The following is a 27,041-nucleotide window of genomic DNA, read 5'->3' as shown; positions in this document are numbered from 1 at the left end:
AGTGTACAGAAATAATCAACTTTTAAATCCTTCTTCCCCATTTACATGATATTTTTATAATCGTCTGTCAGCGCTATAGCAATGTAAATTGTGGGCGGCGCGGTGGCGCAGCGGTAGAGTTGCTGCCTTGCAGCGCTTTCAGCACCAGAGATCTGACTGCGGGTGTTGTCTGTACGGAATTTGTACATTGTCCCTGTGACTGCATGTGACAGTAAACTAGTTTTCTGTTGTTATAATTCCGTGCAGGGTTTCTCTGATCAGCTGACCTATTGAAGGATATACAGTAAATTGTAGAATTTACTAAACAAACATTATGTTAAATATTGTATGATTTTCTGTTTTGTTCCCCTTGCCTTAACGATGCTACTCTAGTAATTGAACTTGTGAGCCTCTATTGGCCCCATCATAACATCTGCATTGTTATCAAAATCTTAAGGTGCCTAAATCTTGAACTTAATATTTGTTAACATATTGCGCAATTCGGTCTTCTTCCAGTTATTTGCTGGCTTTAATTTTGGTAAGATTGTGCTCTTGTTTTGGTAATGCTAAAACAAGGGCTCAGTCTTACCAAAATAAATGTCAGCAACTCGGGATGTTCAGACATTTTTTCTTGTTATAAATGCTGACATCTGGTAATAATTCAGTGTCTTATTACTTTATTTTTTATCTGCTATCTTGTCATTAACTGTATTAAGGGATGGTCAGTGGGTTTGACAACCCCGTTTTCCTGATATAGTTAAATCTTATGTTTTTGAGTTGTATCTTGGACATTTTCTTTTGTGCTTCCATTTTCTAGCTCTTATGACACTTTGACAATTCTTGTATCCCTCTGAATAGCCATAATCTCTATTATTTTTAATACATTGTCCTGTAGTTTTATGTTGCAAGTAGGAATTGTCAGCAGTTCTGGTCTTCTCTCATTGTAACCATTAACATATTTGACCACTTCACAGTGGACAATCTCTGTCACATGGTATCAGACCAGACTTAAATCTATCAAGAAACTATTTCTCAGAGTTACATTGAGCAAAATAATTTTATAATTTCTGTTAAATAAATCTTCACACTCCATTTTGGTATTAACGTCATCGATTATTAGTTATTATCAAATGTAAAATGGGCTCTCCAAAGTAATAAGCCCCAAAGAAACTGTTGTTAAATTGAGGATGCGTAAATACTGTCTGCACTTCAAAGGTACAGTAATATTCTGATGTTATTAGTTTTGCTTGTCTCAATCTATATGAAAGTTACACATTCTCAGCAACCTCAGCATTGCTAGATGTAGGTTAGTGGTACAAAGCTCTCTATTAAAATAAATACAATGCCCTCCATAATGTTTGGGACAAAGACCCATCATTTATTTATTTGCCTCTGTACTCCACAATTTGAGATTTGTAATAGAAAAAATCACATGTGGTTAAAGTGCACATTGTCAGATTTTATTAAAGGCCATTTTTATACATTTTGGTTTCACCATATAGAAATTACAACTGTGTTTATACATAGTCCCCCCATTTCAGGGCACCACGATGTTTGGGACACATGGCTTCACAGGTCTTTGTAATTGCTCAGGTGTGTTTAATTGCCCCAATGCAGGTTGAAGAGAGCTCTCAGCACCTAGTCTTTCCTCCAGTCTTTCCATCACCTTTGGAAACTTGTATTGCTGTTTATCAACATGAGGACCAAAGCTGTGACAATGAAAGTCAAAGAAGCCATTATGGGACTGAGAAACGAGAATTAAACAGAGACATCAGCCAAACCTTAGGCTTACCAAAATCAACTGTTTGGAACATAATTAAGAAGAAAGAGAGCACTTGTGAGCTTACTAATCGCAAAGGGACTGGCAGGCCAAGGAAGACCTCCACTGCTGATGACAGAAGAATTCTCTATAATAAAGAAAAATCCCCAAGCACCTGTCTGACAGATCTGAAACACTCTTCAGGGTTTAGATGTGGATTTGTCAATGACCACTGTCTGCAGAAGATTTCATGAACAGAAATACAGAGTCTATACTGCAAGATGCAAACCACTGGTTAGTCGCAAAAATAAGATGGCCAGGTTACAGTTTGCCAAGAAGTACTTAAAGAGCAACCACAGTTCTGGAAAAAGGTCTTGTGGACAGATGAGACGAAAATTAACTTATATCAGAGTGATGGCAAGAGCAAAGTATGGAGGAGAGAAGGAACTGCCCAAGATCCAAAGCGTACCACCTCATCTGTGAAACACGGTGGTGGGGGTGTTATGGCCTTGACATGTATGGCTGCTGAAAGTACTGGCTCACTTATCTTCATTGATGATACAACTGCTGATGGTAGGAGTTCTGAAGTGTATAGACACATCCTATCTGCTCAAGTTCAAACAAATACCTCAAAACTCATTGGCCGGCAGTTCGTTCTACAGCAAGACAATGATCCCAAACATACTGCTAAAGTAACAAAGGAGTTTTTCAAAGCTAAAAAATGGTTAATTCTTGAGTGGCCAAGTCAATCACCTGATCTGAACCCAATTGAGCATGACCTTTATATGCTGAAGAGAAAACTGAAGGGGACTAGCTCCCAAAACGAGCATAAGCTAAAGATGGCTGCAATACAGGCCTGGCAGAGCATCACCAGAGAAGACACCCAGCAACAGATGATGTCTATGAATCGCAGACTTCAAGCAGTCATTGCATGCAAAGGATATGCAACAAAATACTAAACATGACTACTTTCATTTACATGACATTACTGTGTCCCAAACATTATGGTGCAGTGAAATGGGGGGATTATGTTTAAACACTGCTGTAATTTCTACATGGTAAAACCAAAATGTATAAAAATGGCCTTTATTAAAATCTGACAATGTGCACTTTAACCACATGTGATTTTTTTCTATTACAAATCTCAAATTGTGGAGTACAGAGGCAAATAAATAAATGATGGGTATTTGTCCCAAACATTATGGAGGGCACTGTACATGTTTAGGCAGCTAAACTTAATATTTGTATAGGTCGTATTTGGGTTTCCTCCTGTTATAGTAATCTCTATCAATGATTTGAAATTTTTTGTTTAAAATTTTAAAATTCTGTAAAGGCATTTTTTGAAACTTAAATTATCTGAGGAAAGACAAATTTGCTCTCAAGATGAGGCTTTCCACTGTAGGAGATTCCCCCTGCAATTGTGGTTGCAAGCTTCACTCCTGTCACCTCTATTTCCCACAGTTCTGTTCCTACCCCTCACTTTCCCAGGTAGAATAGGGACACAATGCCCCTGGTTCTTCACTTTTAACCCCAGCAAAATATCTTAATAGGTCCGATTCCTCCAATATTCCTTGTAAAAGCTGATTACATGCTGATTACATTTTCAGCTTCACAAGAAGAGAGGAGACAGAGTAGCAAGTTTAAATCTCTTGAGGAGAGAGACTTTAAATTTGATTAATTACTTTGGAATACAAATTATAATTATGTTTTGGCATTGATGGAACTTTTAAATTAAGCCATGTGATTCCAGACATCCAAATGGTTGAATTTTAACTACTCTCCAAATTGCAGAGCAAGCAACTCATTGCTGCGATAAAACTCAATAAAATTAAAACTGGATACCTGACAGACATAGGCACACGATTTGATCATGATACAGGTTATGCACCCGGTTCTGTCATCAATGTTAATTCTCTTGAAAATATGTGGATATGTTTCTCAGTTGGTACAGCTTTTTCTCAAACTAGTTAAACTGTATCCTAATGCCCTCTCAAAGTCATATCTTTCATCAAATTTCCCAGATTCCTCTGTCATAATCCATGGTACTCTTGACTATCACTGCAACGACACAGGAGTACACAGCTGGCAGAGGGTGATATTGTTCATACTCGGCACTTCTCCAGCCCTTGGCATTGGATCATGAGCAAGGAGGCTTATAGATTGCTACCTACTAACCTCCTGCAGCTGATGAATTTTAAACACCATTTGGAACTTGCAACGAGGAAAGCAAGGCTACAGAATATGTGCAGGTGCAGAACTTTAATACCCAGCATCAAATGTGGCTCAAACATAATCGAACTGGCAGAGTCCCAAAGGACATTGTTGCTAGACTGGGCCAAAAACCGACATTTAAAAAAAGCCTCTGTGTCTTTACTGTACACCTGGGCATTACAATCTGTTTGTGACGGTAAAGGTAGGAATGGTTTTCTTTTATTTGTGAACACTCTCATTCTCACACCCTTTACATTGTGAGTTGTGGCACTACATCCGAGTCATATTTGTACATGAGATACTGGGCTTTCCTTGAGATGACGCTGAATTATTCTCCAACACATTTTATTTTTTCATGCCATGGCATAGCCCTCATTCTGCCATCATCAAGTAAGGAGATCTACTTTAGCTTAAGGAGTGCCGTAAAGCATGCCAGGAACAGGATAAACTGGATATGAACATGAGCTGCCAACATATTGAAGCTAAAATCCATGATCCATTTGCTTAACAGCAAATACTATTTACAGAGCTGTGGGATCTTACTGCAGTTCAAAGGGCTGCAGTGAAACCACATCTGGAATATCGAATCCAGGTTTTGTCTTCCTACCCAAGGAAAGACATTCTTGCAATAGAGAAGATTCATGAAGGAGATTGTTTGGATTGAGAATTGTCCTTTGAGAAGAGATTATACAGACTGAGCCTGTGCTTTCAAGAATATAAGAATAAGGGGTGATCCCATTGAAACATGGAAATTTGATAGATTCATGAAGAGATAATGTGCAAGAAGGGTCTCGACCCGAAACATCACCTATTCCTTCTCTCCAGAGATGCTACCTGTCCCGCTGAGTTACTGCAGCTTTTTGTGTGTATCTTCATGAAGCGATAATGTTTCCTATGCCTGTGTTGTTTGGAAGCAAGCATCACAATCCTTCCCCAGAGGAGGGTGGAGATGTTCAAGACATAGGTTTTGAGATAAGGGAATCAAGGAATTTGGGGTTAGTACTGAAAAGTTGGCATTTGAGGCAAAAGATCAGCCAGGATCATATTGAAAGTCAGAGTAGATGCTGGCAGCCAAATGGTCTATTCCATCTCAAATGATCAAATCAAAGATATGTGATCATGCCATTTCCAATGCTAGGCAATTGATCAACATGGGAATTACTCCCTGATGTTCCACGTATTCAATTCCAGCAAGTGAGTTCAAATGATAAAAGAGAAGTGCATGCAGTAATCAGACATTAACACGGTGTTGCAAACTTTCATTCTAAAGTAAGTTTAAAATCTTACACTTTTTTGTCTCTTTGAAAGTCATAGAGACACATTGAATCTTCATTTTCCTTGTCCAATTTGGCTATACATAATATATAATATTTATCTCCACTTTTCTTTCTCCAATTTTAGATAACGTTTTTGAAAGAATAGATTATTGCTCCCAGTCACCGAGGTTCCAAATGCTTAATTTTTCTTGCTATGCAGCTACCAGCTTGTGCTCTCAGAAAACTGATGGGAAAAAATAATGAAATAGAAACGTGAATGTCTTTCTATTAGTTAAATCTGGGCCATTACGTAGACGAATTTAAGTTAGAACTGAGTTACACCACTTTCCAAGAATAGAATTTTATGATGCACAATTGTGCAACATATTTTTTTTTAAATCCATCTGTTCGTTCTGCTGACCTTGAGATATTATTCTTTCAACAAATTACAATGATTCTGCCTAAAGCAATCTTACTAGCTTTTGTCAGAAGCTTTTGTGATCGCCCTTTTCAAGGTTTTCAGTAATGTTGCAGTTTGGTTTATTTTTAAATGATGAAATATATTTCTATCCCTTCACTTCACCACAATATGAGCTCTCAGTTTTGATTGCAGCCACAGTGTGTTGATAACATTCTTCCAATTCGTGAGCCTAGGTTTTCTGTCTATATAAATAGCTCGTTGAAAACATCTATGAATTGCAGCATGTAGCACATCTTGCAAGTCTTTTGATAAAACCAAGATAATTATCATCAGCAAAAGCTCTGGATAAATGATAATTCCATACAACTTATTCCTGATCATTTCACGAGTTAATCATTTCTGTTCAAGTTGGCAAACCTGGCAACACGTGCACTGCCTAGGTGAAATCTACTATATGATTTTTTTGGGTTGTATGCAATATAAAGCATTTCACGGTACCTAGGTACATGACAATAAAGTGTCTGAATCAATAGTTGTTGCTTTATGCAGTCTTGTGCCACGATAATCTGTAAACAGCAGGCGTTTTCTCCACGGGGGGGGGGGGGGGAGATATTCTATAAAGTTCTATAAACCAATATATCATAAACCAGTTGGGTCATGAATGAAGGTCTAGATACATTGACCAACATCTCTATTGATGTAGGGCTGCAAATTGCATCCTGGCCTCAATGTATAATGTATCTTTGAGTTTCTTGTATTGAATATTCTTTCTTCCTTTGAAGTTAAACTTGCTATGTTTAGGATGTTGTGTATTTCTGGGTCCTCCGAAGGTATTTGGAGTCGATCATTAAAATGTGAAATTCGGGTTGCTTAAAAGTCACTGTGTGGGGTGTCAAAAATTTCCTTCCTTAAAGGTTATTAGTGACTTAAAGGTTATCAGTTGGACTTATGGCACAGTCTATATAATTGGCACAGTCTATATAATTATATAATTATTTTCAGTTATTATTCCTTGAATTGTCAGATTATTTGAAATTCACATAAACCACTTGTCAGAGTAGAAATTACTAGGGAGTCTTTTTAATTTGCTTTAACTGCAATGGACGGCATGCAGTTCATTTGCCATGTTAGCCAATATAAGTGTCTAGATTTCAAAAAGTAACTCATTGGTTGTGAGATTATCTTGAAGTATTTTGATGATATGGTGAGACAGATGCAGTTTATTTTAGGACCGATGTTTGCATAGTGTTACTTACAGTGCTATTTCTTTTATAAAATCTTCAGTTAATGGCTTTGAAATGTAATGTGATTTCAGAGCTACAAATCAGACTTCCTGTGGATAAACCTGTTGAAATGCAGTACGCATTTACTCTTGCATGATCTGTCGGAAATGATTAAAATTTTAGCACAGCAAATGATACTTTAGGGATTGTATAAAATGAGCAAATTGCTTGGATTATGTTGAGAACAGTAGGCACAAAAAATTAATTTGCTGAAACAGCTTCCAAGAAACTCCCCATCTATAGATTAAGAAATTTGTGATTTTTGTATATTTACCATTTTTGGACAGTGTGGCTTCCTGGGTTTGCGGAGTTTCATTAATGTAAATATTTATTCTGCCAAATCTTGCATGACAGTGAAAGTCAAATCTAGCCAATGCCATTAAACTTTTATGGATGTAACACAAAAAACTGAAACGTTCGAAATACAAGAGTTTCCTGTAGCAATCTTTTTGATGTTGAAATATTTTTCTGTGAATGATTGCGGGGGCCATGTTTTTCCTGAGTAATTTAATATAATATTATGTTGTCTACTAAGTTTAAATATTACAACCCTGTTAACAGACGTAAAAAGCAAGTCGTCAGCATAGCTCGCAAAGGCTGGTACTCTTGTTATGAATGATAACAAATTGTTAGTATTTTAAGGATTTGCTTAATTTTTGTTTTGCTTGTAAACCTGGCTTCCTGGGTCGGATGGAAAGGAAAGAGGCTGTGCAGATGTTTCTTCCAACTATATTTCCAGATGCAACCTATGCAATAATCTCTTACTGACTCACAGGCCTACTTCTTTTGGTGTTCATACGAGTTGATGCCAGGTTACTTCAAAGTTCACACATGCATTTTCATTTAATGCAAGCTGTTCACTCCAGACAGTACTTGGCTACCAGGCTACAGGCTGTATACAAATTGTAAAGCTGGGGGAGGAGGGGGAATGAACAGCTCAGCACCCTTCAAGGCCCCTAAAGAGAAGCCGCCCCTTCTAAGAGCAGGCCTTGTATTGTCTCATTGGAATTATGTGTAATTTGTGTAGATTTAGCAACGCAAATTGCGCTTAAAACTCATTTGGAATTGGCTTTTACTGCTGAATATAGAAACTTCTAATCTATATTTACATAATTTTCGCCTTTGTAGCCCTCACCCTGGCTAACCTAGATTATGTTTTCAAATGGTTTGAAAAATCTTTGTTTGACTTTAAAAAAAAAAAATCAGTGTTGTAATGTAAGGGTTAAACAGACTATGTCAGCTAAAATGGAATTGTCAGCTAACTTAGCAGCACCGCATTTCAAACCCTGCTTAGGAAAACAAGTAGATGTTTTCGAAGAATGCTTAGGCTAACTCGAAGGGACCAGTAAATCATGAGGCTACCTGCGAGGTCGCTAAGATAACCTTTGCCTTCCTAGAGAAATCCGAGACTAGCTCGGCATCTGATTAGGCACATAACTCATGCCATCATGGTACCAAGGAGGAAAGCTGGTTTGACCCATAGTCACCTGTTGTTCTTAAAGATGAACCTTATATAAGTGCATGCTTCTACCATTAGGGCCGAGCTTGACCTTCAGGGAGAAACCAGAGCAGCGAGAAAGAGTGTTATAGAGCAAAAAACAAAAGGCTAGAGTAACTCAGTGAGTCAGGCAGCGTCTGGAGAGGGAATGGACAAACAATGTTTCGGGATGAAGATGGTGCAAATGTCAGAAATGATGTGTTAGTCTGGTGGGGTGAAAGACCAGGACCAGGGATCTTTATCATTGTTCAGTCTGGAGTGAGGAGGACTGAAAGCAGAGCTGTGGAATACAGGAGGCACGGGTGATGGTTCCATCCAAAACAGCAAGGCAGAAGCCAGATGTACTGAAGAAACAGGACATCTCTGATGCTCGAGGGTGGAAAGCCTCATCAGATGTGGTGGTGGAGGAAAAAATGAGAGTATGGGATGGTGTTCTTGCAAAAGAGGCATGGTGGGATGAGGTGTAATCAAGGTAACAGGGAGTTGGTGGGTTTGCAGTAGACACAAATTGATAGTCTGTCCCCTATGATGGAGTCCGAGATCGACAAAGTGGAGATGGCTGTCAGAGATAGTCCAAGTGAATTTGAGGGCAGGATGGAAGTTAATAGTAAAGTGGATAAAATCAAAGAGTTCTGTACGGGTGCAGGATGTAGCCCTGATGCAGTCGTTGATATAATGGAGAAAGAGTTGGTGACTCAGTGCCAGGTTATGTTTGTAACAAGGAGTGTTCAATGTGACTATCAAAAATATAGGCACAGCTGGGGACCGTGCTAGTGCCCATGGCTCCACCTTTGACTTGAAGAAAATGAGAGGAGCAAAACAAGAAGTTGTTCATGTTGAGGATAAGTTCCACCAGGTAGAGGAGGAGAGTGTTTGTTGAAGGGATTAGATTGGGTCTGTGTTCAAGGAAGAACTGGAAAGCCCTGATCCTTTTCTAATTTGGAATGGAAGTGTAAAAGGACTGGATGTCCATGGTAAAGATGAGGTGATGGGGGCCTAGGAATTAAATGGTGAAGAGTGTGTAAGGTGTCTCAGATGTGGGTTGGAAGGCACTGGTTGGGGAGGGGTCGAACAAAATAGAATCTAGGTATTTGGAGTTAAGTTTGATGGTGTCTGTTTAGAATTTCCCTGTGACTGTATGTGTTTCACTTAGGTAATCTGGCTTCCTCTCGTGTCATCTGGTTTCCTCATGTCCTAGACATATTGCGTTAACAGATTAATAGGTCGCAATAAATGGTTCCTTTTGTGGAGGTGAGAGGTAGGATCTTGGTGGGAGGGGTGGTTGGGGTTTTGCGAATGTGAAGAAAATAAAATGGTATTTGTGTAGCATTACTGTAAATGAATGCTTGTTTATTGGTGTGGACTTGGTAGGCTAGAGGGCTGCATCTATGCTGTATCACTGTGAATCTGATGGTTCATAAAGATTATTACTGATGCTGCTTATTGTATTTCCAGAATTTAGAAACCATTCCAATTCTTAATTTCAATTGTTAAGGGTATAATTGTGTAGTGGTAGTCTATTCTTTTTGAACGAATTCAAATTTTGTTCAAGAAATAAAATCTGTACCGATCTGTACTGTAAGAAATGATTTGTTACATACCAATGTCCAAAGTGTCTTGCAACAGTTCAGTTCATGTTTTAATTATATGGAGGGTCCCAGTTTGCACCATAATTTATTTCTGTACTTTCTCGAAGAAAAGGAAATTTGTGCAAGGATGTTAATTGTGGTTGATCCTGTGAGATTGTGTAGTTAGCTACCTTCTGGTAATACTGTTACATGCAAGAAAAAAATTACATCACCTCTGCAACACCTTACAAGACAGAAGTTTGATTGGTGTGGAATTTTTATTCTGCTTCTGTCTCCACTTATAGCATGTTGACCAAACATGGATCTTTTGCTTGTCAGCAAAGGCAATGTAAGGAAGTGTTCCCATCTTGTGGTATCTGATCCACTTAGAGATTGCAAAACAAAAATTACAGGGATACAAGAAGCTTTAATAGCAGAGGTATCTTAGTTTTTTTTTAAACAGTGAATGTTAATTTTGATACCATGAACTGAAATTATGCCTGCTTTCATGGAGATCGTGGTGTTATTAACTGAAGTGAAATTTCCAGTGATCCTCTTTTGCCGAGATAAACGTCGTTGCAGAATGAGAGCAAATACAGTCAATTGAGAGGTAAATATGAGCAGCTTGCTGTCTTCTTCTGAGGCTTTACTCTTTAAGACCATTGTCATTCCTGAGTTCTGTCCCACTCTCACTCACTCTCACAGTAAAGGAACTGTGAAGTAAAACAAGTACAAAAGCCCAGTGTCACCTTTGTATAGTGGCTGAATAATGTATTTTACCCGGGAGTTGCTCTTGAAACCACTTATCTCTTCTGTGGTGGTGAACACTGCCCAGTCCATCATGGATTCTGACCACCCCACCATAGAAGGGATTTACAGGAATCACTGCCTCAAAAAGGCAGCCAGCATCATCAGAGATCCACACTACCATGGCCACACTCATTTCACCCCTACCATCGGGAAGAAAGTACAGGAGCCTGAAAACTAACGTTCAGGAACAGCTTCTCCCCCTACAGCCATCAGGCTGTAAACACTACAACCTCCAAATAAGCTCTGAACTACATAAACTTGGGGGCATTGGTTTTGTAGTTTTGCACTATTGTTTTTCGTGTGTGTGTGTGTATATGCTTATGAATATGTATAGACATGGTCATTGAACTTTTTTCCTCGTTTACAGCGTACCTATGTATACATATTCTGGTGTGCTGCAGCAAGAATTTCATTGTTCTATCTGGGATATATGACAATAAAACAATCTTGACTACTCGTGTAAGAAAGAACTGCAGGTGCTGGTTTAAATGGAAGGTAGACACAAAATGCTGGAGTAACTCAGCGGGACAAGCAGCATCTCTGGAGAGAAGGAATGGGTGATGTTTCGGGTTGAGACCAGTCTGAAGAAGGGTCTTGACCCGAAACGTCACCCATTCCTTCTCTCCAGAGATGCTGCCTGTCCCGCTGAGTTATTCCAGCATTTTGTGTCTATTCTTGACTACTCTCCTGTCATCAATAGGCAATTCCAACAGGTTTGTGTCAATATCCTGGAAATCCATATCCTGCTTTTTGAAATAACTGCAACGGTTCAAGAAGATGGATCACCTCTACTTACTTGTAATGGGTAATAAATATTCGTTTTGTCAGTTATGCCCTCGACCCATAAATTAATTTACAAATACATCATTAAAACAATCTGATGTCATCAACCTGGACCTGAAAACTCTGACCTGTTTGGAAAAATGTTGAATGTGCATCCTTCGCATTCTTCCCTTGCACATTCTTTTTGTTCATCTTTCTGAAATCTTGCTCTCTTACTCACTTTCTGGAAAACTCACTAACATTATGATAATGTTCCATGCATTCAAGTCCATTAAATACATGTAGAACAAAAATAGGCCAGGCACTGAGTGAAATGAAGTGTCCTTCCCTATGTAAATGGGATTGAAAATATATTGCTCTGCAGTAATCATTTTGTTTTACCTTGGAACCAATTTAATAAATAGTTTAAAGATATCCTTGGTGAGCTTTCACCAATTTGGTGCGATTGGAGGCGTTATTCGGTTTATCACGTATTTGTATGATGTGGATTGCTCGATTGTAATCATGTAGTCTTTCCGCTGATTGGTTAGCACGCAACAAAAGCTTCTCACTGTACCTCAATACACGTGGCAATAAACTAAATTCAAACTACTCTGCTTCATTCTGTGCCTTTGGACCTATTTGTCCAGGTTGCAATCTGGAAGTGGAAATTTGTGTTGGACCCACAATAGGCTTGAAATTGCTGCATTAGGGAACTTCAGAGCATGAGAAAAAAACCTGTCAACATTGAGAATCTATCTGAATCAGCTTTCTACTTAACGTGCACACACGCTTGCATGCACACATTTTGACCATGGGGGTTTTGCGCTTGAAAAGCTGTACATAAATTGAACACATTTGTGCTATTCTGTAAATAGGAGCATGTAAATTAAACTTCAGTGGTAATTAGATAAGCGTGTTTTTCTAAAAATGCATAAATCAAGCATGCGTAAAATGCGAGGTGCCTTTATATGTATATTTTCTCCCCTTGGTCTTGCACACTCAATGTCACAATCACTATATCGTATTCTAGTTCATATTCCCAACCAACAAACTTAAATCCTGCCATTGAAAAGCAAAAATTGTTGTTGCTGGAGATGTGAAACAAATATAGATAATGCTATAAGTATGTTAGGTTGCCTCTATGGAGACAAAAGAACACCAAATTAATATTAGAAGTGGATGACCTTGCATCATTATTAGCCATTCAATAAATCTGACTAATATTTTCTGCATTAATCCTGTGTCTTTTGGTTCAATTAATTTCTGAAAAATTTATCCATCTTTGTCTTGTATATACTCTTGTGTACATTTCACGTTGTGAATTTCAAAGATTCACCAGTGTTTGTTTCAGGGTGGGAAATCTGCCATAATAATCCATTGTGGGCCATGCTTTACCAGAAGTCTTGGAGTAATTCATATTTTTGGGGTCATATGTGGTCTGTACACAGTTAGTGTTTGTTGTGAAGGTGAAAATGTTTTGGTAAATTGTAAGTTGAATTAAATGGTATGTGTGGGCATGAGTTCTTCCCCCTTGCTCTTACTAAGAACTATATTTTTCTGCTCATTATAGATGAGGATGTCCCTGCAGACATGATTGTGGAAGAATCAGGACCTGGTGCACAAAACAGCCCATACCAACTCCGGAGGAAGTCTCTATTGTCTAAAAGAACAGCTTATCCTACAAAACATAATATGGAGGTGAGATGTACTGTTGTAATGCAGAAAACTGTCTTTTGGTATTACCCCCTAAGATCATCCTTACCCACCTTTAGGTTTAATTTTTGAAAGCTTGTCTGACACAATTGTGTAAGCTATCAATTGCCATATTTTTCCCAACTCACAATCAGTATTGGGGGGTGGGGATGGTGGAAGAGGAGGAGGTAGAGGAAAAATCTCATGCATCATTTACTTTACTTTGCACAATAAAATTACTGCTTTGTAGACTTGAATGTTGGAGGCTGTTATGTATTGCTTTTTGTTTTCTAGCAAGTCAGGAATCAGACCAGTAGTAATGCAGTGAGAGATTGAAGTCAATTATAGTCAATAAGTTAAGCAAGGAAGAGCAGGTAGGGGCATTATAAAACAGATAAGTTAAATAGCATTGATATTAATGCAAAGAACCTGGTCGATAAGGGTGGTGTACTTAGCAATAATATTGCAAATTAGTGTTCTATTAGAAATGTGGTTGAAAAAAGGGCAAGACTGGCAGCTCAGTGTTCTGGGGTATATTGGTTTCAGGTTTAACAGGTGGGTATAGAGGTAACAGAGGAGGGGGCACTGCAACCGTGATTGCGGAGAATATCACGACTCAAAGAGATCGTTAAGTGCTAGGGGCTTAGATGAGGAAGAAATTGTCGAGAGTTTTTTGAGCCAATATTCAGTTATACTCAAAAAGGAATTTTACTGGACTTAATCTTGGGAAATGAACCCAGGCAAGAGATGGCAGTGTTGGTGCAGTTGAAGCCTCTTAAAGGGAGATAGTGAGAGTTCCAGGCCAACATGGTCCAGTGAGGATGAAAGGTAAAGGTGGCAGGATTAGAGAATGCCAGATCGCTGAAGGTGTTGAGAACCATCAAGAAAACGATGGTTATAGGCAACAGAGAACATGGCAAAGTCACGTGAGGAATATAAAAAAGCATAAAAAGAAAATTGAGAGGGCAAAAGGGCCATGAAATGTCATTGGCAGTTAAGATTAAGGCAAGTATCAAGGAATTTTATGTATATTGAGGAAGAATGTTACCAGGGAAAGAATAGATACCAGAGACAGGGAACTGCAGATACTAGAATCTTGAACAAAACACAAAGTGCTGGAGTAACTCAGCAGGTCAGGTGGCAACTGTGGAGGGAATGGATAGATGATGTTTCGGGAACTTTCTTCAGATGCCCTAAGAGGGATGTGGGCAATGTCTCAAATCAATATTTCTCATCTGACTTCAAGAAGGAGTTGGCAGAGTCAGAGATCACGTGATATTCTGGCATGCATATTAACATTAGGAAGGCTGGATGTTTTGGGAAGCATAATGGTGGATAAAACCCCAAAGCCTGATGATCCTCGGCTGCGGTGGGAAGTAAGAGAACTGTTCGGGCCTTGACAGATATTTTTGCATCTTTGTTGAACATGACTGAAGTGGTCACAAAATGCTGGAATAACTCAGTGGGACAGGCAGCATCTCTGGAGAGGAATGGGTGACATTTTGGGTCGAACCCTTCAGACTGATATTAGGGGAGTGGGTGGTACATAGATAAGGAAGTGTATAGATAAGGAAATGTAAGGTGTGAAAACAGGACAAAGGGAATGCAGATCAAGGAACATGTAGAATAAATCATTGTTAGTCGGGAGAAGGTAACTACAAAGCAAACAGATAAAATGTAGTCGGAAACTGTAAGGACTTGTCGGAGAACTGCGAAGGGGGAGGGGAAGAGAAAGGTGAAAGCAATATTCATACCGCTGGGGTGTAAACTGCCCAAGCGAAATATGAGGTGCTGTTCCTTCAATTTGTGCTGGGCCTCACTCGGACAATGGATGAGGCCCAGGACAGAAAGGTCAGTGTGGGAATGGTGGGGGGGGGGGGGAAGTTAAAGTGTTGAGCAACCGGGAGATCATATCATCATATCATATCATATATCTACAGCCGGAAACAGGCCTTTTCGGCCCTCCAAGTCCGTGCCGCCCAGTGATCCCCGTACATTAACACTATCCTACACCCACTAGGGACAATTTTTACATTTACCCAGCCAATTAACCTACATACCTGTACATCTTTGGAGTGTGGGAGGAAACCGAAGATCTCGGAGAAAACCCACGCAGGTCACGGGGAGAACGTACAAACTCCTTACAGTGCAGCACCCGTAGTCAGGATCGAACCTGAGTCTCCGGCGCTGCATTCGCTGTAAAGCAGCAACTCTACCGCTGCGCTACCGTGCAGGTAGGTTTAAGCGGACAGAGCAGAGGTGATCAGCGAAACGATCGCAGAGTCTCGCCGATATACAGGAGATCACACCTGGAATAGCGGATGCAGTAGATGAGGTTGGAGTCTGCAAGTGAACCTCTGCCTTACCTGAAAAGACTGTCGGGTCTTTGGACGGAGGAGAGGGGGGAGGTATAGGGGCAGGTGTTGCATCTCCTGTGGTTGCAGGTGAAAGTACCTGGGGAGGGGGTGGTTTGGGTGGAAAGAGACGAGTTGACCAGGGAGTTGCGGAGGGAACGGTCTCTGCGGAAAGGGATGGAGATGGGGAGATGTGGCTAGTAGTGGGATCCCGTTGGAGGTGGCTAAAATGTCGGAGTATTATGTGCTGTATGCAACGGCTGATGGGGTGGAAGGTGATTAGGGGGACTCTGTCCCTGTTATGAGCGGGGGGGGGGGGGGGGAGGGGGAGCAAGAGCAGAGCTGCGGGATATCGAGGAGACCCTAGTGAGGGCCTCATCTATAATGGAAGAGGGGAACCCCCCGTTCCTAAAGAATGAGGACATCTTTGATGACCTAGTATGGAACACCTCATCTTGGGTGCAGATACGGGTAGTCATTCCTCCATCTTATCTATATACCTTTTTATGTACCGCATTTTGGGTCTACGATTTAAACCAGCATCTTCACTTCCTTCCCACACATGACTGAAGTAGTGATGACTGGTGAATAGCAAATGTTGTTCTTTATTTAAGAAAGGCTGCATGGTTATGCCAAATAATGAGAGGACATTGAGTCTTGCATTTGTGGTTGGCAAACTTTTGGAATAAAATTAAAAGGGATCGGATTTATCTTCACCTGGAATTTCAGGGATTAGTTAGGGATTTGTTAGCTGGAACACAGTTTTTTATCCAATAAACTTTATAAACTATGGTGAAAGTTTCAAAAGCTGTCCATTGATCTGAATGGAATCTGCTTTGAGAAAAGTATTATTCAAATATTTTGACCACTGGAAATATTTAACTGTTGTGAACACAATTTTAGATATGGATTTGGATTATTTTGAGCAGTTTTTTTCAGTTGGGACTGAAATTGTCTTGTTTCAGGTGTTCATTTTTTTCTTAAGTAAATGTTTTGTTCCTAACGATCAAAAGGTTTGAGTACAAAATGTTCTTTTAGAAGCTTCATTCTCATTCTCATGCCATTGAAACACATTTTTTGTTCTCCAATTCATGCTGAGGAAGGTGAATACAACACGTGATAAGCATGCATAGACTAATGAGATCATGGTGAGAAAATAATTACGAAGAAAGTTATGGCATCGTTTTTTTTCCCCCTGAACCACAGCTTCAAATTATTTCTTTAGTTTCTAAATTTTGCATTCGATCTCTGGTCCTTTGATTTTTCATGTTGTAGTGATATGGTGGAACATGTCTGCAGCTTGTTCTTCAGAGGTCTGTCAGGCAGAAATTCATTGTCTGTGTACATACTTGTATAGCTTGTCTGAGATTTTCAAAGAATCTTAAAAGCAAGTTAAGATCCACTAATCCTACAGTGCACATCAGGATTCTTAGTTTCACTGACAGTCATGGCACAGTAGCAGGCCCTTCAGCCCAGCTTGCCCACACCGACCAAGGTGCCCTAGCTACACTAGACCCATCTGCCTACATTTAGCCCATATCCCACTAAACCTTCTTGGTTCAGCAACAATATAACTGGGGAGATGTAGTTAATAGTATAGTATACACAGTGTTTTTACATTTACATTTTTTACATTTACATTTTTTACAAAATGCTGGAGTAACTAAATGGGTCAGGCAGCATCTCGCGAGAGAAGGAATAGGTGACGTTTTGGGTCGAGATCCTTCTGACTGATGTCAAGGGAGGGGACGGGACAAAGATAGGATGTAGTCGGAGACACGAAGACTGGTGGGAGAACTGGGAAGGGGGAGGGGATAGAGAGGGAAAGCAGGAACTATCTGAAGTTAGAGAAGTCAATGTTTATACCGCTGGGGTGTAAACTACCCAAGCGAAATATGAGGTGCTGTTCCTCCAATTTGTGCCGGGCCTCACTCTGACAATGGAGGAGGCCCAGGACAGAAAGGTCAGATTGGGAATAGGAGGGGGAGTTGACGTACTGAGCCACCGGGAGATCAGGTAGGTTAAGTGGAGGTGTTCAGCGAAACGATCGCCGAGCCTGTGCTTGGTCTCGCCGATGTAGAGAAGTTGACACCTGGAACAGCGGAAACAGTAGATGAGGTTGGAGGAGATGCAGATGAACCTCTGCCTCACCTGGAAAGACTGTTTGGGTCCTTGGATGGAGTCGAGGGGGGCGGTAAAGGGACAGGTGTTGCATCTCCTGCATTGCAGGGGAAAGTACCTGGTGGTTTGGGTGGGAAGGGGCGAGTGGGAAGATGTGGCCAGTAGTGGGATCCCGTAGGAGGTGGCAAAAATGTTGGAGGATAATATGGTGTATGCGACGGCTGATGGGGTGGAAGGTGAGGACAAGGGGGACTCTTGTTACGAATGGGGGAGGGGGAGCAAGAGCGGAGCTGTGGGGTATTGAGTGAGAGCCTCATCTATAATGGAAGAGGGGAATCCCCGTTTCCTAAAGAATGAGGACATCTCCGATGCCCTGGTATGGAACACCTCATCCTGGGCGTAGATGTGGCGTAGACGGAGGAATTGGGAGTAGGGGATAGAGTCTTTACAGAAAACAGGGTGGGAAGTGTAGTCAAGATAGCTATGGAAGCCAGTAGATTTGTAGTAGATGTTGGTTAATAGTCTGTCTCCTGTGATGGAGACGGTGAGATCCAGAAACGGTAGGGAGATGTTGGAGATGGTCCAAGTACATTTGAGAGCAGGATGGAAATTAGTCGTGAGGTTGATGAAGTCAGTGAGTTCTGCATGGGTGCAGGAGGTCGCACCAATGCAGTCGTCAATGTAGCGGAGATAAAGTTTGGGGATAGGGCCAGGGGCGGCACGGTAGCGCAGCGGTAGAGTTGCTGCTTTACAGCGAATGCAGCGCCGGAGACTCAGGTTCGATCCTGACTACGGGTGCTACACTGTAAGGAGTTTGTACGTTCTCCCCGTGGCCTGCGTGGGTTTTCTCCGAGATCTTCGGTTTCCTCCCACACTCCAAAGACGTACAGGTATGTAGGTTAATTGGCTGGGTAAATGTAAAAAAATTGTCCCTAGTGGGTGTAGGATGGTGTTAATGTACGGGGATCGCTGGGCGGCACGGACTTGGAGGGCCGAAAAGGCCTGTTTCCGGCTGTATATATATGATATGATATGATATGATATACCTGGAACAGGGATTGTTCGACGTACTCTACAAAGAGGCAGGCATAGCCAAGGCCCATGCGAGTGCCCATAGCTACGCCTTGGAATTGGAGGAAGTGGGAGGAGTCGAAGGAGAAGTTGTTGAGGGTAAGGACCAGCTCTGCTAGGCAGAGGAGAGTATTGGTAGATCGAAATTGGCTGGTTCTGTGGTCGAGGAGGAAACGAAGGGCTTTAAGACCTTTCTGGTGGGGGATAGAGGTAAAGTGTAGTCTCCTCAATTACTTCCGTTTTCCAGGCCCCCACTCCCTCATCTACACTGTGGATAACGGTATGAACCTTGACTTCTCTAACTTCAGATCGTCCCTTTTTTCCCTCTCTATCCCTTCCCCCTTCCCAGTTCTCCCACTGGTCTTCCTGTCTCCGACTACATTCTATCTTTGTCCCGCCCCCTCCCCGACATCAGTCTGAAGAAGGGTCTCGACCCGAAACGTCACCCATTCCATCTCTCCCGAGATGCTGCCTGACCCGTTGAGTTACTCCAGCATTTTGTGTCAACTTTCGATTTAAACCAGCACCTGCAGTTTTTTTTCCTACATATTCCTCTGTCTGTTTTTTAGACTGTTAAAATCATCGTAATGCATTTTTCTTGTTGTCCTTGGTCATTCTTTTTTGTATTCACTCCATTGGCCCTATGTTATAATGATCGTGACCAGAACTGTGCACAGTACTCGGTGGTTTTTCAACTAATTTCAGGTCCGAGATATTTTGTAAGTTTTCGCCAGCCCCCACACTCCATACCTCTCCACCCCTCAACGGACCAAGCGAGTCATTCCGGCTGCAAATTTAGAAATTAGTTTTAATTTGAAAACCTACAGTGCCCTCCATAATGTTTGGGACAAAGACCCATCATTTATATTTTGCCTCTGTACTCCACAATTTGACATTTGTAACAGAAAAAATCACATGTTTATACATAGTCCCCCCATTTCAGGGCACCATAATGTTTGGGACACATGGCTTCACAGGCATTTGTAATTGCTCAGGTGTGTTTAATTGCCTCCTTAATGCAGGTATAAGAGTGCTCTCAGCACCTAGTCTTTCCTCCAGTCTTTCCATCATCTTTGGAAACATTTATTGCTGTTTATTAACATGAGGACCAAAGTTGTGCCAATGAAAGTCAAAGAAGCCATTGCCTGAGATTTTAATGTGGAGCATGTCAGCGATTTGGGGGTGGGGGGGGGAGGAGGAGGAGGTTGAGGGGACAGCGGAGGAGGGTGGGGAAGAGTGTGAATAGACAAAGTGATGGCCAACAGGAAGAATCGGCAGCTGGTGAGAGGGGAGGGAGCCTCGTGGTGACAAAGCATGTCCTGTTGATGGCTGTGACCTGAAGAAAGTGCTGTCGGATAGGAGCTGTTGTTGTTGTTCGCCCTTCGGGTTCGAAGATGACCATGACTTCACTTTCAATCTTATTATTTCGACCGCTGATTGGGATCCCCGCCAGCCGCGTATGCTGGCCGAGGTTGAAGTCATGGCTTGCGCTTAACTTGGATTTAAGTGAGGGGGAGTTGCGCAGATCGTCGGCCTCACTCTCTCGTCCCGGCCTATCGGTTTCCAGCAGCAAGACATAGTCGAGACGGCTGAGGACAGGTCAGGATGCAGTGGATGGTCAGAGGTGTCCTACGTATCTCACTCTGCCCTGTTTGCGCCCCACAACGCTTTGCTGGGATCGTCTTTCTGCACGTTGAACCTTCTGGTGGTTTCCTCCGCGCAATCCGCCGAACCCAGGCTTCACATGCTAGGTAGACAAACCCTAAAGCCGACTGTGGCATGCACACAAGACAGTGGAGAAACTGTGGGGGCGGGGGTAGTCCTGCGGCTGATCCCATGGCTTGGGGGGACGGTCGAGACCGGGGCGGTTCTCTCCTGGCGGTGTTCCGCAGCCCCACGGGCGGGGAGCGCCGTCCGCCGGCTGCTGCTGCTCCTCAGGTCCCAGGTACGGGTCCCAGGCCGCCGGCTCCAGTCTCCCCGGGGCGCCGGCGAGGCTTCTGTCCCGGCCCGGGAGACCTGGCCTCCAGTCGCCTCCAACCCGGCCGTGCTGCCCCCAGGAGGCCAGGAGCTACAACAGCCGTGGCAATCGGACGGTGCGGCAGCTGGTGAAGGGCTTGCTGGTGCACCGTGCGAGCCTGGGGTGGCGTCGACAGCTGGGGCTGTAAGCGGCCGTGGAGGTGGTCTGAGCCAGGGGTGGCATTGGCAGCCATCGGTTGATCTGGTCTGTCTGCTAGAACCGAACTCCATTATAATGAGGTCCATTAAAACAAGGGTGTACTATATAGAGACAACAGAAGTGAGAAGTAGTGTTGAATGTTGCCACCATACAGACTGATAGAATTAAGATGAGAAATAGGAGATGAAGGATGATTCCATTGGTAACCAGATGCCAGCAAGAAAAATGATTTCTTGGAAAGGCAGAAGCAAAATTGAGCAGGGGGTTTTCTCCAGTGGAACAATAGAAGAGATTACATTGAAATAGAAGAGATTTAATTCCAAGGAAGATGAAATGGTCAACAAAGACAAAACAGGCTGAAAAGGTTGACAAAGACAATTATATTTGTGACCTTGGGGCATTCTTTTTGCACCATGGAAGGAATGTAAAATTATTTGAGATTCTTAAAGTTGCTTGAAAATTAGGCAGGGTGTTGAAGAAGGTACCTGCCAGTACTTGGCCGAAGGAAAGGAGGTTGTAAGTTAAGGATGGAATTTGAATAGGAGTGTTTTTAGGCAAAGGGTAGTTGGAAGATGTGGGTTTAGTTGGAAGAGGGGAAAGGGTTAATGATTAAAATAAGCTGGCACTGTGGAAGGAAATCAGAATAAAGATAATGCAAAACAAGGTTTAGGAGATTGTGTTAAGATTGGGTGTGTGGAATGATGGAATGCTGCAGAATAAAAAACATTCATTTGGGGCTCCTCATTCTTCATGGGGAGAATGGTTTGCAGAGATAGGGGATAGTGAAGAGAAGCGTTTCCAGCTTTAATTTAATTCTTGTAGGATCTTGGAGTAGGAAACAGTATTGCAAAAAAGAGCAGAGCATGAACATGCAGTATGAAAATCTGAAAAACTGTAAATCTGAAGATGTATAATAAAATGTCTGTGTCCCGTGCATAGCTCAGTAACAAAGCAACCTAGAAATCTGAAACTTTGCATGTTCGCAATGTTTAGCATAAGGATGTGCACTACACTTAATATTTTTAACTCGCAATGTCCCAAATGGGGCTTAATTTTAATTTTCTTCCCCATTGAAAATGGCTGACAGTTTTTTTCCAGATTTTTTTTGAGGAACTTGATATTTGCATGGACCTTTAGTCTACCTGAACCACAAAAAGAAATGGAAAATTTATGTGGGAGGCCAGCTATGATTTAAACTAGTTAGGCGAATATATTTAGTTTAGTTTATTGATGCAGTGTGGAAAAAGGCCCTTCGGCCCACCCAGTCCACGCTGACCAATGATCACCCATACACTAGTTCTATCCTACACACTAGGGACAATTTACCGAAGCCAATTAAACTACAAACCTGCATGTGGAAGGATACTGGAGCACCCGGAGAAAGCCCATGTGGTCTCAGGAGAACATACAAACTCTTTACAGGTAGCACCCATAGTCAGGATTGAACTTGCATCTCTGGCGTTGTAAGGCAGCAACTCTACCTCTACATCATCGTGTTGCCGTTACTCCACTGTGCTGCCATGAGAGAAAAAAAATAGTTTAGTGAGATACCAGATTCTATTACAGAGTCTGATTGCAATGTCCAAAGAATCGATTTGTTTGGATGCTTCTGGTGAAACAAGAAAATCTTTTCTTATTGATCTACTTTGGGCAAAAGTTCAAAAACAGAACATGATTGCCATGGCTCAGTCATCAGGCATTGCTTCAACACTTTTCATGAGGGGATGGGGGAAAGAATGACATGTTTGGCTTTTAAACCCCCTTTAAATTTGATCAAAATGTAGACTCTAACAATTAATGTTGGTTGGCGAACTGGAAAAGAGAAAATTCTAAAAGTTTGCAGCCATTTTGTCTGGAATGAATGTGCAATGGCTCACAGCATAGCAATTGAAGCATTAGGTCGAACATTTCAGGATCTTGCATACAATGTAAAATTAATGGGTGTTACTTTAATGCTCGCTGGAGATTTTAATTAAACGCTACCAGTAATTCGACAAGGTACTAAAGCAGATTAATTGAAAGCATGTAGTAAAACATCATGTATTTAGGAAAATGTTAAATGATTACGCTTGAAAACCATTATGCAAACGCATTTACTGATGATCCATCTGTGAGAGTGTTTGCTTTGAATTTATTCAAATTAGGAAATAAGGGAAATTCAACATGAATGTTCATCTGGAATGATTTTGAAGAACAGGTTGGGCTGAATTTATTTCATGAAATCATGAATTTCGTGATCTGACATAAGTTGTTTCCCCAGGTAGATAGCATGGTCAAAAATGTTTTGGGCACATTGTCCTTCATCACTCAGGGTACTGAGCATAGAAGTTGGGAGGTCATGTTACAATTATATAAGACATTGGTGAGGCCAGGCTTCATTTAGACAATAGACAATAGACAATAGACAATAGGTGCAGGAGTAGGCCATTCAGCCCTTCGAGCCAGCACCGCCATTCAATGCGATCATGGCTGATCACTCTCAATCAGTACCCCGTTCCTGCCTTCTCCCCATACCCCCTCACTCCGCTATCCTTAAGAGCTCTATCCAGCTCTCTCTTGAAAGCATCCAACGAACTGGCCTCCACTGCCTTCTGAGGCAGAGAATTCCACACCTTCACCACCCTCTGACTGAAAAAGTTCTTCCTCATCTCCGTTCTAAATGGCCTACCCCTTATTCTTAAACTGTGGCCCCTTGTTCTGGACTCCCCCAACATTGGGAACATGTTATCTGCCTCTAATGTGTCCAATCCCCTAATTATCTTATATGTTTCAATAAGATCCCCCCTCATCCTTCTAAATTCCAGTGTATACAAGCCCAATCGCTCCAGCCTTTCAACATACGACAGTCCCGCCATTCCGGGAATTAACCTAGTGAACCTACGCTGCACGCCCTCCATAGCAAGAATATCCTTCCTCAAATTTGGAGACCAAAACTGCACACAGTACTCCAGGTGCGGTCTCACCAGGGCCCGGTACAACTGTAGAAGGACCTCTTTGCTCCTATACTCAACTCCTCTTGTTACGAAGGCCAACATTCCATTGGCTTTCTTCACTGCCTGCTGTACCTGCATGCTTCCTTTCATTGACTGATGCACTAGGACACCCAGATCTCGTTGAACTCCCCCTCCTCCTAACTTGACACCATTCAGATAATAATCTGACTTTCTATTCTTGCTTCCAAAGTGAATAACCTCACACTTATCTACATTAAACTGCATCTGCCATGTATCCGCCCACTCACACAACCTGTCCAAGTCACCCTGCAGCCTTATTGCATCTTCCTCACAATTCACACTACCCCCCAACTTAGTATCATCTGCAAATTTGCTAATGGTACTTTTAATCCCTTCGTCTAAGTCATTAATGTATATCGTAAATAGCTGGGGTCCCAGCACCGAACCTTGCGGTACCCCACTGGTCACTGCCTGCCATTCCGAAAGGGACCCATTTATCCCCACTCTTTGCTTTCTGTCTGTCAACCAATTTTCTATCCATGTCAGTACCCTACCCCCAATACCATGTGCCCTAATTTTGCCCACTAATCTCCTATGTGGGACCTTGTCGAAGGCTTTCTGAAAGTCGAGGTACACCACATCCACTGACTCTCCCTTGTCAATTTTCCTAGTTACATCCTCAAAAAATTCCAGTAGATTTGTCAAGCATGATTTCCCCTTCGTAAATCCATGCTGACTCGGAATGATCCCGTTACTGCTATCCAAATGCTCAGCAATTTCGTCTTTTATAATTGACTCCAGCATCTTCCCCACCACTGATGTCAGACTAACTGGTCTATAATTACCCGTTTTCTCTCTCCCTCCTTTCTTAAAAAGTGGGATAACATTTGCTATCCTCCAATCCACAGGAACTGATCCTGAATCTATAGAACATTGAAAAATGATCTCCAATGCTTCCACTATTTCTAGAGCCACCTCCTTAAGTACTCTGGGATGCAGACCATCAGGCCCTGGGGATTTATCAGCCTTCAGTCCCATCAGTCTACCCAAAACCATTTCCTGCCTAATGTGGATTTCCTTCAGTTCCTCCATCACCCTAGGTTCTCCGGCCCCTAGAACATTTGGGAGATTGTGTGTATCTTCCTCAGTGAAGACAGATCCAAAGTAACGGTTTAACTCGTCTGCCATTTCTTTGTTCCCCATAATAAATTCCCCTGCTTCTGTCTTCAAGGGACCCACATTTGCCTTGACTATTTTTTTCCTCTTCACGTACCTAAAAAAACTTTTGCTATCCTCCTTTATATTATTGGCTAGTTTACCCTCGTACCTCATCTTTTCTCCCCGTATTGCCTTTTTAGTTAACTTTTGTTGCTCTTTAAAAGAGTCCCAATCCCCTGTCTTCCCACTCTTCTTTGCTATGTTATACTTCCTCTCCTTAATTTTTATGCTGTCCCTGACTTCCCTCGTCAGCCACAGGTGTCTCTTACTCCCCTTAGAGTCTTTCCACCTCTTTGGAATAAATTGATCCTGCAACCTCTGCATTATTCCCAGGAATACCTGCCATTGCTGTTCTACCGTCTTCCCTGCTAATGCCTCCTTCCAATCAATTTTGGCCAGCTCCTGCCTCATGCCTCTGTAATCCCCTTTGCTATACTGTAATACCGACACTTCCGATTTTCCCTTCTGCCTTTCCATTTGCAGAGTAAAACTTATCATGTTGTGATCACTGCCTCCTAATGGCTCTTTTACCTCTAGTCCCCTTATCAGATCAGGATCATTACACAACACTAAATCCAGTATTGCCTTCTCCCTGGTAGGCTCCAGTACAAGCTGTTCTAAGAATCCATCTCGAAGGCACTCTACAAACTCTCTTTCCTGGGGTCCATTTCCAACCTGATTTTCCCAGTCTACCTGCATGTTGAAATCTCCCATAACCACCGTAGCATTACATTTTTGACACGCCAATTTTATCTCCTGATTCAACTTGCACCCTATGTCGAGGCTACTGTTTGGGGGCCTATAGATAACTCCCATTAGGGTCTTTTTACCCTTACAATTTCTCATTTCTATCCATACTGATTCAACATCTCCTGATTCTATGTCACCCCTTGCAAGGGAATGAATATCATTCCTTACCATCAGAGCAACCCCACCCCCTCTGCCCACCTGTCTGTCTTTTCTATACGTTGTGTACCCCTGAATATTCAGTTCCCAGCCCTGGTCCTCTTGTAGCCATGTCTCAGTGATCCCTACAACATCATACTTGCCCATGACTAACTGAGCCTCAAGCTCATCCACTTTATTTTTTATACTACGCGCATTTAAGTACAACACTTTAACTTCTGTATTTACCTCCCCTCTCACATCGTTCACAATTGGCCCTGCCCTTAATTTCTTTTCCCCTCTAGAACTTCTGTTCCCATTCTTCCGAGAGTCTTTTGCAATATCTCCTGTATTCCCTTTTACCTCATCTTCATATTCACAATTTGTTAACCCCTCCCCCCCACTACTTAGTTTAAAGCCACAGGTGTCACACTAGCAAACCTGCCTGCCAGAATGTTTGTCCCCCTGCTGTTAAGATGCAACCCGTCCCTTTTGTACAAGTCACCCCTAGCCCAGAAGAGATCCCAGTGGTCCAGAAATCTAAATCCCTGCTCTCTGCACCAGTCCCTCAGCCATAAATTCATACCCTCTATCTCTCTGTTCCTGGCCTCACCAGCACGAGGTACCGGTAGCAGTCCAGAGATAACCACCTTCGACGTCCTACTTCTCAGTGTTTTTCCCAACTCTCTAAACTCCCGCTGTAGCACCTCCTTCCTCTTCCGCCCGACGTCATTCGTGCCCACGTGCACAATGACTTCAGGTTGATCGCCTTCCCTCACCAGGATTTTCTGAAGCCGGTCCGTGATGTGTTGAACCCTGGCACCAGGGAGGCAACAGACCATCCTCAAGTCCCTCCTGCTGCCACAGAATCTTCTGTCCGTCCCTCGGACTATGGAGTCACCGACCACTACGGCTCTTCCAGACTTCGGTCTCCCCTGTCTAGTATCCTTGCCAACAGGTCTGCCACTCGGACTGGAAACGTCTTCTGCCCCGACAGTTCCCAAGAGGGTATACAGTTTT

The 27,041-nt window shown here is 42.2% G+C and overlaps 1 protein-coding gene across 1 annotated transcript in view; it reads left to right on the top strand.

Annotated features, from left to right (window-relative positions):
- The window catches only part of LOC144596568 (F-box only protein 11), an 88,761-nt gene that overhangs the window by 18,759 nt on the left and 42,961 nt on the right, over window positions 1-27,041 (top strand). Inside the window, exon 2 of the mRNA XM_078405028.1 lies at window positions 13,121-13,248. Coding sequence (XP_078261154.1) covers window positions 13,121-13,248 — 128 coding nt within the window. The remainder of the gene's footprint in view (window positions 1-13,120; window positions 13,249-27,041) is intronic.

The sequence above is a fragment of the Rhinoraja longicauda genome, chromosome 9 (assembly GCF_053455715.1).
Source record: "Rhinoraja longicauda isolate Sanriku21f chromosome 9, sRhiLon1.1, whole genome shotgun sequence".
Taxonomy (NCBI): Eukaryota; Metazoa; Chordata; class Chondrichthyes; order Rajiformes; family Arhynchobatidae; genus Rhinoraja; species Rhinoraja longicauda.
The sequence above is the reverse complement of the archived record's forward strand: the minus strand, read 5'-3'. Positions and strand labels throughout refer to the sequence as shown.